We start from the raw sequence: 14,492 nt of genomic DNA, 5'->3' as shown, positions 1-14,492 counted from the left end.
CGCCTGAAGTTGCCAATGTTATATTGAAGATAGGTACTATGATTAACCAATCTGTCACAAATCATAAGTTGTTACCTCAGCTTATAGGGGAAATTGAGAAGAAGTCTGGTTCTGAGGCTGCTGCTTGGGATGCTGCCACCGAGTCCACCAACAAGGTGATGGAATTGGAGCAGACTAAACAAAAGAACAAAGAAAAGATCGAAGGCCATGACCGTGACATTGCTTCTTGGAGGAAGCAAATAGAAGAATTTCAGGCGAAGATTTCTAATGCAGAAAGAGCAAAAGTCAACTCTTAGAGTTTGATGATACCTTAATGGCTAAAGAGCTAGAATTCGGCATGGAGTTCGTCGAACAGGCTCGAAAACTTGAGTCTGACCTCAAACTTCTTTGATCGAAGAGATCTTTATGTGAGAAACGTCTGGAGCTTCTTAAAGCCAAGTACCTTCATATCAAGTCCAACCTTCCTTTCTAATTTTTTTTCTCCTTTCCATTTTGTCTATTTTTAATGTAATGAGAAATTTTAATTGTAATAAATATTGGCCTTTTGGGCATTCGAATCTAATGTAACCATTTTGGCATTTTTACCATATTGGCTTTGATTAACTTATATATAACTATTCACCTCTTATTTTTATATCTTGGAGTACTGGTCTATATTTTTTAAAATATTTCCCATTTACTCCTAGAATCCTCTTGTCTTCATTAAGCTCTTCAATTTCATAGGCACCATTAGAAAATACTTGCAAAATCTAAAAAGGGTCTTCCCACTTCGGAGACCACTTCCCTAAGGCTCTATCCTTTCGATCCATTGGAATGATCACTTTCCAGACCAAGTCTTCAGGCAAAAAACTTTTAACTTTCACCTTCTTGTTATAAGAGATTTCTACTCTCTTCTTTTGTCGTTTTAATAACTCCAAGGCATTTAACCTTTCTTCATCTAAGTCAACCAATTCATCCAGCATCATGCTCCAATATGAGTCTGTTGGAATTTCATAGTGCCTTTGAATCCTTATAGATTGTAGGTGAATCTCTAATGGTAGAACAGCATCGTGGCCAAAATTTAGCCGAAAAGGGGTTGACTTAGTGGCTTCTTTTGGGAGAGGTACGACATGCCCACAAAATCTGATCTAGAGTTTTGTGCCAATTTTTAGGCTTCTTCCCCACATGCTTTTTAATCAAACCAATGATCACTTTATTTGCAGCTTCGACTTGTCCATTAGCCTGATCATAATAAGGCGTCAAAGTTAATTGTTTGAAACCCATTTCTTTAGCAAATTCTTGCATTTTTCGACCAGTGAATACTGACCCTTGATCTGTTGTGACAGTCTCTGGGATTCCAAATCTATAAATAATATGCTTCTGGATAAACTCGATCACATCCTCCTGATTCATGTTTGGGAAGGTTATAGCTTCGATCCATTTCGTGAAATAATCAATGTCCACCAGTATATATCTTTGACTTTTAGATGATGGTGGTCAAATTTCCCCCAATTAAATCTACAACCCAACCTCTAAATGCCCAAGGCTTGATGATAAAGTACAATTCGCTTGCAAGAACATGTTGTATGCATGCGTGTATCTGACATTCTTGGCACCCCTTTAAAAATTCAATTCAATCCTTCAACATAGTAGGCCAATACATCCCTTGGTGAAATAAAATCCATTTCATCTTATGACCAACTTGGTGTGCCCCACACTCCCCACTGTGGACAGTCGAAAGGGCTAAGTACGCCTCTTACTCACTGAGGCACTTAAGCAAAACTCTCTCAGAAGACTTTTTAAACAACTTTAATCCCAAAAGAACATAACTTAATGCTTGATACCTTATTTTTCGATCAACAGACGCTGTTGGATTCTGTAGATATACCACTATTGGTTTCCTCCAATCTTCATCTGTCAGATTGTCTACTGCCAATACTTTGAAGTTCCCCTCCCCATCATATCCCAGCTTTGTCTTTTCTAAGTCTAAAGGGGTTAATCTGGTTTCCACGACCTTTCCTCTGACTTCAATGACTTTTTGCAATTTTTCTTTTCAAATTTTATACCCAAATGCAATCTGAGCCAAATCGTTAGCCACTTGATTTTCCAGTCGAGGTATTGTAAGACACCAATTTTGACCCTAAGATCCCTCATGTTATCTCATCATATGCATTAGCATTGGGATCACACCTTGGCATCCTCCTTACCCCTCATTCATTGGGTTTGCATTGGGAGAGATCACCAAGCACCATTTGATTGCATCATATCTCATTTTTCTTTATTTTTACTAACCAAAATACCAAAAATATGTCATTGTATAGTCTAACTATTTTGTAGGTAGTACACATGCTCACCTATGCTCTATCAAGCTCACATCCAAGGTTTAAGACCCTCATTGTAAGGAGCTCAATCAAGATTGGTTTACTATAGCTCTAAGTATCACATATGGATCCCCAATATCTTCACATGTCATTTTGATCAAGAAATCATCAAGAATTTGGAGTTGGTTTGCCTTGGAAACTCTAATTCATTTGGGTATCTTATGTGACTTCTTCAACAAGTTTCTTCAACAATTGATCAAATATTTCAAGGGATACTTCACATTACATCATCTTCTACATATATGATCCTCCATGAGTCCCAAAAGTCAATAGAATGTCAAGCTAGCAACTTGGTTCATGGTGGTTGACCAGAGAAAGTCAACTGATCAAAACTGGGGTTCCCTAGACCCTATCTCCTACAATTTTTGTCATGTGAAAATGATTCGAAGAGAACACTTACTCTAAATGACATTCCAAACAACTTTCATTTTGAGGTCTAAATCTAGTTTTGCTTGTCAAGTCATCTTTTATGGTGAAATATTATAGGTCATTTTGTCTAAACCATAATTTGGAGGTTAACTTCCCAAGACCATAACTTGCTCAACTTTTATGATATAAAAGCCATTCAAGTTGAATAATCAAATTCAAGATGTTTACTTCAACTTTTATTTTTATAGGAAGTGCAAATTCAACTTGCAAATACATGTGATATGAGGAAACATTATAGGTCATTTTGGGTCAATACCATTGAACAACTGATTTTCCTGAACTTCTAAAATGTATAACTCCTTCATGCTAAATCCAAATGAGGTCAAATTTGTGACCAAATTGAAGGGATTTGGAAGAGCTACAACTTTGATGAAGGAACGTTTCTCATATAAAGTCCATAAAAAAAGTTATCCAAGGTGGAAGAAGTGAACATATGGCTTGGTACTTAGAATTTTTTTTGATATGTTTGATTTTCCAAACTTCCACCTCAAAATTCATCATGATCCAAGCTTCAAATGAAAAACTGTTCAACATGAAAGTTGTTCGTCTTAATATAAATTTTCCAAAAAATTCCAAATTCATCCCATTTGGACAAAGAATGAATGACTTGCGTATGGCTTAAAGTTGAAGGACCATTTGGAAGATTCGAAGTTCCACTTTCCATACACGAATGCATGGCCTTTCCACATGACTTCGGCATTGCTTACACTCATTTTTGGATCTAAATGCACCACTACATGGGCCTATCACATGCCCATGCATCCATACAAAGGTAAATTGCTATTTTTGGAATTTTGAAAGAAGGGTTTGAAACCAATTGCATTTCCTATAAATGAGACCCTTCATGCTCAGAATTATGGACCCTGTGGCGCAAGCTTTGAATCAACAACCTTAAACCCTCACATTCAAAGGATAAGCTTGGTGATTTTCATTGAAAGTCGAGTTTGAATCTCCCACTGTTTTTGAGATTGAAACTCCAAGAGTCCACCACTTTACTTGATCCATTTCCACTCCATCAAGCATCTAAAGAAAGGCCAAGCACAATTGAGAGCAAGATCGTGCCAATCTGAAGTTGCAGTGAAGGTGAATTTCTGAATTTTTCATCTCTTCGATTCTCACTCAATTCTCCACTATTCTTGTTAGTTTTTGGTTGTCTGAAGTCCTACCAATGTAGGCAAGAAGATTGAGTTGCTTTGAGGTCAAATCGAAGCAACTCAGATCATGATCCTCAAAATTCAACTCACTGTATCTTTCTATATACTTGGAGTTAGACAAAATTGAGACCAGATTCGAGCTCCTGAGCATTTTTACTTTAAATTCATGTCCTCCTTTTTTATTTTGGTGATGGTTAAAGGTGGACCAGTCTGGCTCCGGTGGTGTGTTGGCATCCTTCTGAACCACCGGATCCTTTCAAATTGTTTTAATCTCACGCGTTGGTTTTGATTACCATCCCTGTTGCGCTAATGACTAAAGACCATGTGGAACGCGCGCTTGGATCCACTTGATCTGCCACCTCAATTAATGAGGGAGATCAAGTGGTCCACATTTTTTTTATTTTCTGATTTTTCCTTTTAATTGCTTTATTTTCATTAATTCATATTAACTTTAATATTGATCCAAAAAAATTGGGACTTTAACCAAAAAAATCCAAATAATTTTCTCTTTCACTTTCTCAATTAAAATTATTTTTTGGATCAATATTAATATTTTTCATGATTTAATTGTTTTTGTGCATATTTTTAATTGTTTAAAAATACTTTTAAGTTTCCAAAAATTATGAAAAAATTTCTCCAAGGTCCTTTGACCTTGTTTGACTTATGATAAATCTCTTGGCCATTTATTTGGTGTTTTGAAGAGGTCTTAGGTTTTTGATCAACCATATTTTAGTTTAATGCATTTTTAATTGTTTAATTGTAAATAAATTATGTTGAGCTATTTTCATTGACTTGTTGAGTTTGACTATGTTGTTTGGGCCTTGGTCAAGGTTGATTTGACTTTTGTTGGATTAAAATCATTGGATTTAGGGGATTGATGAAATGTACATTTCATCTTCCAAAATGAATGATTTTAATTTGATAAAATTCCTCCCATGACCAGTTTGTGTTTATTTCATTTCCCCTCCCTCTTCATCTTCAATCTCATTCTCTCCCATCCATTTCATTGATCTATGATATCTTTATATCCTAAGGCTAGTTGATTGCAAAATTAATACAAGTATGGATGAGATTAGGTCCACCCTTTTGCCATTTTCTTTTTGTGTGTGGTATATTTTAGGAGTATGGTTCATTATACCATATCTCTAACATGCATTAACACCAAAAAAATTATTTCCCGGGCTCAAATAGTTGTGACTTCTACATAAGTCCAATTACGATTGCTTAACATAGCACTAAATTTTGACACAAAAGGCATAGCATTCTAGTAAGTGAGATTGTAAGTCTCCCCCCTTTAATGGTATTGTGTGGAAACTTGGCCTTTTTTCCTTCCTTTGGAAGATGTCTTGGTTCAAGGATCCATGCTTGTGAATAGAGGGTTGAGTGTTCTCCAAAGAATGACTTAAAACAATGAAAAGCAAAACAATACTAACTTCTAATAAACTAACATTTGACTAACTTTTAATTTCAATCCATTTACTTGTATGCACTTTAAATTCAAGTCTTTTATCAATTGCCATTATTCATACCATTTAACTTGTTTATTCTAATGCCATTTTCACTTTGCTCACTTGAGTCATATCTTGTGATTATATTGTGATTGTATATATTTGTTTGTGTATTTTGTTTGTGTTTATGGTCTTTTGATCTTAATGTACATAATAACAACAAAAACTCTAAAAAAGATTTGTGTGGACTGTTGGATTTGATTTGAGACATTGGACTTAGAATTAAGCAACACTCCATATGCAAAAGGACTTGGCCAATGCCAACTTTTCTGAAACCAAGTGCTTATGAAGTGAACTTTCCTCTGATGCAAGTATTGAAGATCCATTTAAGTTCATCTACAACATGGTCTGGATGCAATTGTTATTTTGAACCTATGTCTAATGACTTATTATGAGCCAATCAAGGAGTAGTCCATCTGATACTTGAGGGATTGTGAAGAAGATCATGAAGTTTCTAGCTTGGATGTGGATATCTTTATTTGATGCCTTGCTCTTCATCTTGCTAGTTGTGTATTGATATTTCTTGATTCTAAAGTCCAAGGGAAAATTGGGTTTCTATATGACATTCTTGTCTATTGGATTGCATCCCTTGGTCAGATCTTTTCAACTCTTAACTTTTAATTTTTGCTTAGGATTAGTCTCTTCATCTCCTCCCACTTCTTAAATTTCAAATCTCTCCCCTCTTTTAAAAAATCTTCTTTCCTTGTGACTTCTAAACTTAGACTTTATTGCAAATTAGAAACTTTGGCTTTATGCCATTGCATTTTCAAACCTTTTTTCTTAATCAAACTTGTAAATGAATCTAATCATATTGAATTAAAATTTCAAAAGACGAAAAGAACTAACACCCATTCAAACTTTTTTAGGCCTTTTGTGCCTCTTTTAAACTTAAACTTTTATTAAAAGCAAGCAACTCACTTTGAAATTGATACCACGAACTACGAGGTTTTGATCCCTCATTTTATGTTGGTACGTGGGCACAAATCCTAAGTGTTTAAAGCAAAGAAATCTTAAGACTGTGAAATAACGAAGTAAAATGAGAGTGTATGGAATAAAGAAGTAAAGAAATGTATTTCTGGAAGAAAAATAAAGATGAACTTGTATTGCTTTAAAATAACTAACAATGGTGTAAACAAACGTACATTCTGTGATTTACGGTTCTTCTTCACACGGGTACTTGGTAAATTTACAGACTCTAGACACACTTTGGCACACCCTATCCTAACACTAGGACTCTTTATTTATACTGAATCTAAATAACCGTTTCTGACGGTCCTTCAATCACGTCGAGACATATGGCACCTTGCATGGATGTAACTATCCATTATGCTCCATGTGTACCTTTAACAGTTTCAGATAAGAGCAAAATTCCCTCCTTTATTTGAATTTTGAATTTCCAATCAAAAATCATCTTTAACCATTTTAAGAAATATTTCTGAAGTCTCAACTACATGCAGACTCTTATTACCCTTATCCAGTCGAAACACCTCTACCTGGTCAAACATCTCCTCCTGGTCGAAACATCTCTACATATGATTTCCCTTTTTTGTAATTCTTTAGTGGGCGTCGAAATTATGAGCTAACATAAGTCACACAAGATATCCAGATGAATTAGGATTTCCAAGGCAAACAAGCTTCAAACTCTTGATGATTTTCTGATCAAAATGATAAATGAAGATCATGGGGATCCATATATGATGTCTAGGATCAATGCGAACCATCTCTTGATTGATCTCTTTGTATTGAGGGTCTCAAACCTTATATATGAGATTGATGAGGCATTGGTGGATGCACACACTACCTACAAAAGAAGTCAAACTATACATAGACATATTTTTAGTATTTTGGTTAGTAAATAATGAAATACAAAGTATGATACAATCAAATGTGCTTGATGATCTCTCTCAATGCAAACCCAATGAATGATGGGTAAGGAGGATGCCAAGGTGTGATCCCAAATCCAATGCATATGATGAGATAGCATGATGGATCTTAGGGTCAAATTGGGGTCTTACACAAAGGATGAGTAACAATAAGGCGGTTCGGTCAAACAACATACCTATTGAAGTGCAGAAAATTATTGGAGATAGATGTATTGTGTGGCTCACCAAACTCTTTAACGAGATTATGAGATCAAATCAAATGACGAATGAATAAAGGAGAAGCACTTTAGTCTCAATCTATAAGAATAAAGTGGATATACAAAATTGTGAAAATTATAGAGGAATTAAACTTATGAATCATACCATAAAGTTATGGAAAAAAGTGATTGAACGGAAATTAAAAAAAGAGACTCAAGTCACTAAGAATCGATTTGATTTTATGCCCGGGAGATCGATCATGGAAGCAGTCTATCTATTAAGATGAGTGATTGAGCAGTATCAGATGGACCAACAAAACTTGCACTTAATTTTATTGACTTGGAGAAGGTGTATGATAGAGTGACTAGAGAGATTTTGTGGAAAGCTCTAAAGGAGAAAGGGGTTAGGATTGCATACATTCGAGTTATCCAAGATATGAATAAAGAGTATTGACTATTGGGTAGACATAAGGTGGAGAGACGGGCGACTTTCCTATTACAATAGGTTTCCGCCTAAGTTCAACTTTAAGCCTTTGCCTTTTTACTTTAATTTTAGATGTACTTACGGAGAACAAAAGCTGGCATCGAGATGCATGCTTTTTACGGATGATATAGTCCTACTTGGAGAGTCGAATAAGGATTTAAATGAGAGATTGGAGATTTGGAGACGAGCTTTTAGAAAGCATGAATTTCGCCTAAACTAAAGTAAGACAAAATAGATGGAGTGTAAGTTCAACAAAAGGAGAAGCGTTTCTAATTTAGAGTTGAAAGTTGGAGACATATCATCCTACAAATCACACAGTTTAAATATCTTGGACCCGTAACACAAAACGATGGAGAAATAAAGGGGGTGTAGACCATCGAATTCAAACTGGGTGGTTGGAATGAAGGTGTGCTTCAGAGGTTTTATGTGACAGAAAAGTACCACGCAAGTTGAAGAATTTTTTTTATCATACTACAGTAAAATCTGCGAAGTTGGCGCTTAAGAATCAACACGAGAATAAAATAAATGTAATGTAGATGAAGACGTTGTGTTGGATGTGTGGTAAGACTAGACATGATAAAATTAAAAACAAAAATATTAAAGAGTGTTAGAATGGCACATATAGTAAAAAATATTGTGGAAAATAAATTTCAATAGTTTGAATATGTAGAGAGAAAAGATATATATTCTATTAAGAGTCTATCAAATGGAAATGAGTCAAATAACTAGAGATAGAGGAAGACATAAGATAACTATAAGAAATAATTAAAAAGATCTTAAGTTTAATAATTTAAATAATTTTAGTCATTAATGACAAAAATTAATTCATGTAACCGATTTCATTTAGTTGGATAAATTTTACATGTTGTATATCATTAAGAAAAATAATGGATAAAGTACATACACCTCACTAAAATTGATATTTTTCAATAACTATCAAATGTCAACAATTCTAACAAAAGAAATTAATAAAATACATGTGGTTGATTTTCATTAATAGTACCCACAATTTTACAAAGGCGGTCTAAAATTTTTTATAAACTAGATCGGGAGTTATTTCATGTTAGGAGCCCGGAATATATCCTATATCATATCCACATCTTTTAGTCTAAAGAAAGAATCATATGCAATCTAAAAAAAAATTAAGATCCTCCCTCCATCCCACAATGAGTGGTCTTCTTATTGACCATTTTACACGGATTAAAAAAAAGAAATAAATGTTAAAATATCTTTGTCAAATATTAGCAATAATGAAAGTGATATTAATTAGAAGATAGAATTGAAAAAATATATTGAAAAAATGAAATACATCTTTCATTTTGAGACACTCTTTTATTCCAAATGAGAGTCCCTCGTTATGGGACGGAGAAAGTACTTTTTTTAAGGCATATCCACGCTTATATTCAAATTACTAATTAGACAAAATAACCAACCCTCGTTGAGATTTTTGTGAACTCCCATTACAATTGAGCCCAATTGCCTCAAATGTAATACATAGTCAAGTCAACAAACTAAGAAATTCGAAACTTCATCAATTAAATACATGAAGAATAAACAATTTAGAAGCAAAGATTTTTTTTTGCAAGATGTTAGGAATAATCTGATAGCTTCATCTGTAAGACCACTTCAAGTGCTCATTATCCGGATCGTCGTCGTCATTGTCTACACCTTGACCGTCATAATCATCAAAATCCTCATCATACAATGGATCAGAAATTCCACCTTTAGCAAAACCATGGTGTCCATCATCCGCATCCTCGTCATCATCTGACAATTCACTACTAGATTTGCTATGCTCGCTTTCTTCTGATTCACAATCAGAACCTTCTTCGTCTTCCGAAATCTCCTCTGGATAGTCATTCATTGGATGGTCTTCAGCTAAAATTGACAAGTGTAAACGAGTTTTCAATCAATTGTGATCTTCAACAAGGGTGAAGAAGAGAAAAGACATAGGGAAATACCATTTGAGTCATCCGTTTCATAATCCAAATCGTCAGGCCCGTCACAATAATCTTCATCATCAACTTGAACACTAGGCGGCAATACACAGCAATGTCAAGTAGAAAGAATAAGAAACCAGATTAAACATATATATACAAAATACTTACAGTGGATAAGAATGTGAAGGATTTTCTTCATTGATCGTTTCATCCGTTACAGTGTAGAGGTCATAAACATAGTCCTCTGTATATGTCACATAAGACAATGCACCATAACCATATGTAAATGAACAGTTTAGATAATCTCTAAAATAAGCAAGAGTTTAGATATAAGAGAATTGGTCAGCAACAACAATAATTTCAAATCATTTAATGCGACTCTTGATAAAAAAAATATAGCATTCATAAAATGCCCTCCAAAATTTATTTATCTTTATTGACCCAGAAAATGTCAATTATTTAAGTAAATGCAACTTGAGAAAAAAAGTAGCAAAATCAGTAGTAATTTAATAGTAGTTTGCAATTAAACAATAACCTTGTCGGGAATCAGCACTTATATCAACTTCAATCTCTGCAGCAGCATTAGGAATAACCTCTCTTAGTAAAGGGAGGAAACTAGACAAAAGTTTTTGATCCTCCAAGGAGATATCTCTGTATTAATCACAGGTTAAATGTATTTTCTGTGACAATAAATAACAACCCTCCTTGTTTATATAGCAACAGGAGTAAGTATTTACACAGTAAATAAATTATAACGGCACAATTCACAAAATATATTTCCTTGTTTATTGAAGATATTTGTATTAATTCAAATCTTAAATAAATAACTATCTTTTCATCAATTGTTCAAGCCATCTAAAAAAATTAGGTTAAGATAATTTCTTCTCCCATCCTTTGTATATAAGAAACATTCTTCAGTGTCAAGTTCCTGCCTATATTTCACACAAAGTTGTGAAGAAGAACACTAAAATGGCTAAAGCTTATGGAGTTCACATTGATCATCATCAACAACTTCTTTGGTGCCACTTCAGTAATCGAGACAATGTTCCTGAGGTATGGTGCATTATCATCAAATGGTACTAGTATTGTTTCGGGTTTTGGTCATTTCATTGGAAACAAAAGTGGGCTTGGTGGTTTTGGAGCTTGTTCTAATGTTGCTTCTGGTTGGTTTGTGCCTAATAATCACTAAGGATCTGGACCTCTACTTTCTCTTGTTAGAAACCATCTTGAGACCTCTCTTCAATGCCAAATTTTCTTTCTCAATCTTTTGATTTTTGCTGCCTCATGGTATTTCAATGTGTTTCACTTCATTTCATAGCATTGTCATGTGTGTATATAAATTAAAAGAATATAGATATAGATTAATGATGGATTATGACTTTCAAATATCTTTAATGTACAACAAACTTATGGTGAAGCCACTCATTAATGCTTGTAATTGAAAATGTTTTTAAGTTGCCCAACTTTGTTATTTATACTTTCTATACTTTTTGTTACTTATGTTCCCCTACCTTTTTTTATGATTTTAATATTAATGTGAATTTATTTTTAAAAACACTTTTGAATGAAAAGAATGTAATAAGAGGATCATAAACAAATGAAGAGAACATAAATAACAAAGTTATAGTGATTTCTAGTCGTTATTTATTTACTAGATAAATACTTACTCCTGGTGTTGTGCACTTACAAAGATAACGAACAAACTTAGATGGAAATACTTACTCGTGTTGCACCTCCTTAATTTGTTCTTGAGAGTCAACACGAACAATGTCATAGAACTGGCATATTTCTTGTAATGCATTTTCAACAGATGTCCCCTTGTTTACTTTCCTGCTCTTCCATATTTGCTCAAAACGGGCCTCTTTAGCTGAAGACTGCGAGAAAGAATGAGACATAAAACTTTGCTGGAAGAAAACCTCTCGCGGAAACTACTTCAATGTTTAAATATCACTGCCTCATTCTCATTATCTATAATGAGTGGAGCGGAACAGAACAAAGTGAAATGGAGCAGAAGAAAGATTTCATTCCATTGTTGAATATTTTATGATAGAATAAAAATGAAAATAAGTGATGGAATAGGATGGAATGCATTTCATCATGTTCCGCTCCATTTCCTCTTTTTATCAATCCAAACAATGGAACATAAACTTATTTCACTTCATTCCATCTCATTTCATCATATTCCATCAATCCAAACATAAGAGTGCCATACTAAGCTTATTTCACAAAAATTAAAGAGAAATTTGAAAGTTTGGCTTCTCCAATCTTATCATCTCACACATTAGGGGCTTGTTTGATTATGTTTTGTTTTTTAGTTTTTCGGAAACTTTTAAAAATCAATTTTGAAAACTGTTTTTAAGAAGAAAATAATGTGTATTTAAAAAAGGTAAATTTATGTACTTTAATTTGATATTGATGTAAATTTAATTATAAGCAACTAGGAAAATCAAATAAAATGCAATTCGGCAGAACTACAAAAACAACAGAAAAATTCAAACAACTCCAAAGCCAACCATAGCATCAGACCGAATTTCAGTAAGGGGACTGTAAGTTGATAGTTAGATGGATTAAATTATATAAATTAAAAAAAGGATGCAAAGGTATGTCTGAAACTATATAGAAAAGACTTCAACACAATCTCGAATAGTATATATTGTCATCCCTTAAGAAAGAGCATTAATAAGTGCCCAAATATATGTCCATACAAAAATAGAAGAAATATATAAGGGCATGTAACAAACCTCTTTTTCTTGTTTAGCTTTAAGCAAGAGCTGATCTGGCCTCTGTAGACATCAAAAATAGGAAATGATGAGAGACAACGTGATTAGAAATGTGAAACATGTTTGTGATAAAACAATTGGGAAAGAGGGCAGATTCATGGCTTTGAGCATGCATTAGCAAATGTGTATGTACACACAGAGTCTGTGCACATGCAGAAGAATGTGAGGCGGAGAAGTGAAGAAAAAGGGGCTTACATTGACTTTTCTGAAGAAGTTCTTCCTTTCCACAACTTTTGAGTTAGATTCAGAAGCACTTTTGGAACCAGGTTCCTTAAAAAACAGTCAATTGACAAGGTGTTAATGTATGCATTTTGTCAAAAACATAGCGCAGTGATGATTACAATTTGCTGCCACCCATTGCAACAATGACAGAAACAAAATGTTATAAATGGAGAGAAAATTGGCATGAGATGGGAGAGTTTGAACTCAAAAACAAACACATGACGACACTCATATGTCGAAAGAATTGTACATCATCATCTAGATGGGTTACTAACCACAAATGACTGAACAATATCTAAAGTGACCTCAGAGCTGCTTATTGTCTCCACATGTTGCACCAAAACCTTCTTGTTATGAATTTCCCCTAAAAAGGAAGGGAGCAATTATATCGTGAGTCAGGCATAAATATTAAACACATTCAAAAACAAAACATTCAAGCAGTTTTCAGGTCTTCAATCAGTCACAAATCCTCTCAAGTCTAGAGAGATTAATTAAAGGCAATCTCCTAATATGTGTGTCAATAACAGGGACATAAATAATCACCGAAACGAAATTGAGTGAAAAAAGAAAAGAAAACATACGGTATTGAGAAGAATTGGAGATTGATAGGTTTTCAAAATCCAAGAGAGGGCGCTTCAATGGCCTGTCGTTGATTTCCAACCCTAGATTGACATGCAAAAACCATAAAACGGTTGTTAAATGAAAATGAGAAAAATAAAACGAGAGTGACGAAAGGAATGGTTACAGAAAGCGTCGAGTGGAGAATGGAAGGGTTTTCGTTTGACCCTAACCACGACAGGCTTGGGTGGAGCCGAGGAGCTTTCCGCCATGTTTGTTTTCGAGTAATTGGCGACTGGTTTGGAAGCAAAGAAAACCCTTTAATTTCAGCTAACACGGCAGTGATTACTAAACTCCTTGTCCCGCTGACCTTCACAAAATTCAGTGACAGTTTTTTTTTACACTAGTACTTATATTAGGTTGGACAAAAGTCGGTGACGAAAATGGAAAAACAAACGGGGCAACACGGGTTCAACGGGTAATGGGTTTTTGGGTTTTAAGGGTTTGGATTTTTAACCGGAAGCGGACCGTTATTTGAACTTTGAATTTTTTTTATCAATTAGATAAATTCAATATCTCAAATTTAGAGAATTTTTTATCACATTTTACGAGGTGGAAAATTACTCTATGTAAAATTTAAAATGTCATTTAAATTTTAGAGATGTATCTTCGAACGTATCTCTTCCACCATCTTTTGACACGTCAAATGAATGTCACTCCAAAGTAAAATAAAATTTTATTTCAGAGATGCATCTTCGGGTATTTTCAACAAATATATTGATATTTGAGTAGTCCAGTGAATATTTCGGAGATGTATAATAAGATAATTGGATGGCACCGGAGATGCATCTCTGAAACCTCCACAGATACAAGATAGAATTTTTTATGTTCATATTTGTCTACCACAACTATAAATATAGGCTTTTGTATCATGTCTCATACAAACAGAAAATATCGTTAATGAATATCATCTGATA

The 14,492-nt window shown here is 34.1% G+C and overlaps 2 protein-coding genes across 2 annotated transcripts; both read right to left on the bottom strand.

Moving 5' to 3' along the window:
- Nucleotides 1–749: 749 nt before the first annotated feature.
- On the bottom strand, nt 750–1,392 carry LOC127131618 (uncharacterized). Its single transcript, XM_051060533.1, has 2 exons — nt 1,182–1,392; nt 750–1,030 (listed from the first exon to the last, which is right to left on the bottom strand). Exons 1-2 carry the CDS (start codon nt 1,390–1,392, stop codon nt 750–752), a joined length of 492 nt encoding a protein of 163 aa, XP_050916490.1.
- Nucleotides 1,393–9,430: 8,038 nt separating this feature from the next.
- On the bottom strand, nt 9,431–13,931 carry LOC127128108 (RNA-directed DNA methylation 4). The gene is made up of 10 exons (XM_051057355.1): nt 13,703–13,931; nt 13,539–13,619; nt 13,233–13,321; nt 12,931–13,005; nt 12,697–12,738; nt 11,678–11,829; nt 10,491–10,606; nt 10,124–10,199; nt 9,977–10,047; nt 9,431–9,893 (listed from the first exon to the last, which is right to left on the bottom strand). The coding sequence occupies exons 1-10, from the start codon at nt 13,785–13,787 to the stop codon at nt 9,625–9,627; spliced, it is 1,056 nt and encodes a 351-aa protein (XP_050913312.1). The 5' UTR covers nt 13,788–13,931; the 3' UTR covers nt 9,431–9,624.
- Nucleotides 13,932–14,492: the final 561 nt, after the last annotated feature.

This window comes from Lathyrus oleraceus, chromosome 3 (assembly GCF_024323335.1).
Source record: "Lathyrus oleraceus cultivar Zhongwan6 chromosome 3, CAAS_Psat_ZW6_1.0, whole genome shotgun sequence".
In the NCBI taxonomy this organism is placed as follows: Eukaryota; Viridiplantae; Streptophyta; class Magnoliopsida; order Fabales; family Fabaceae; genus Lathyrus; species Lathyrus oleraceus.
The sequence above is the reverse complement of the archived record's forward strand: the minus strand, read 5'-3'. Positions and strand labels throughout refer to the sequence as shown.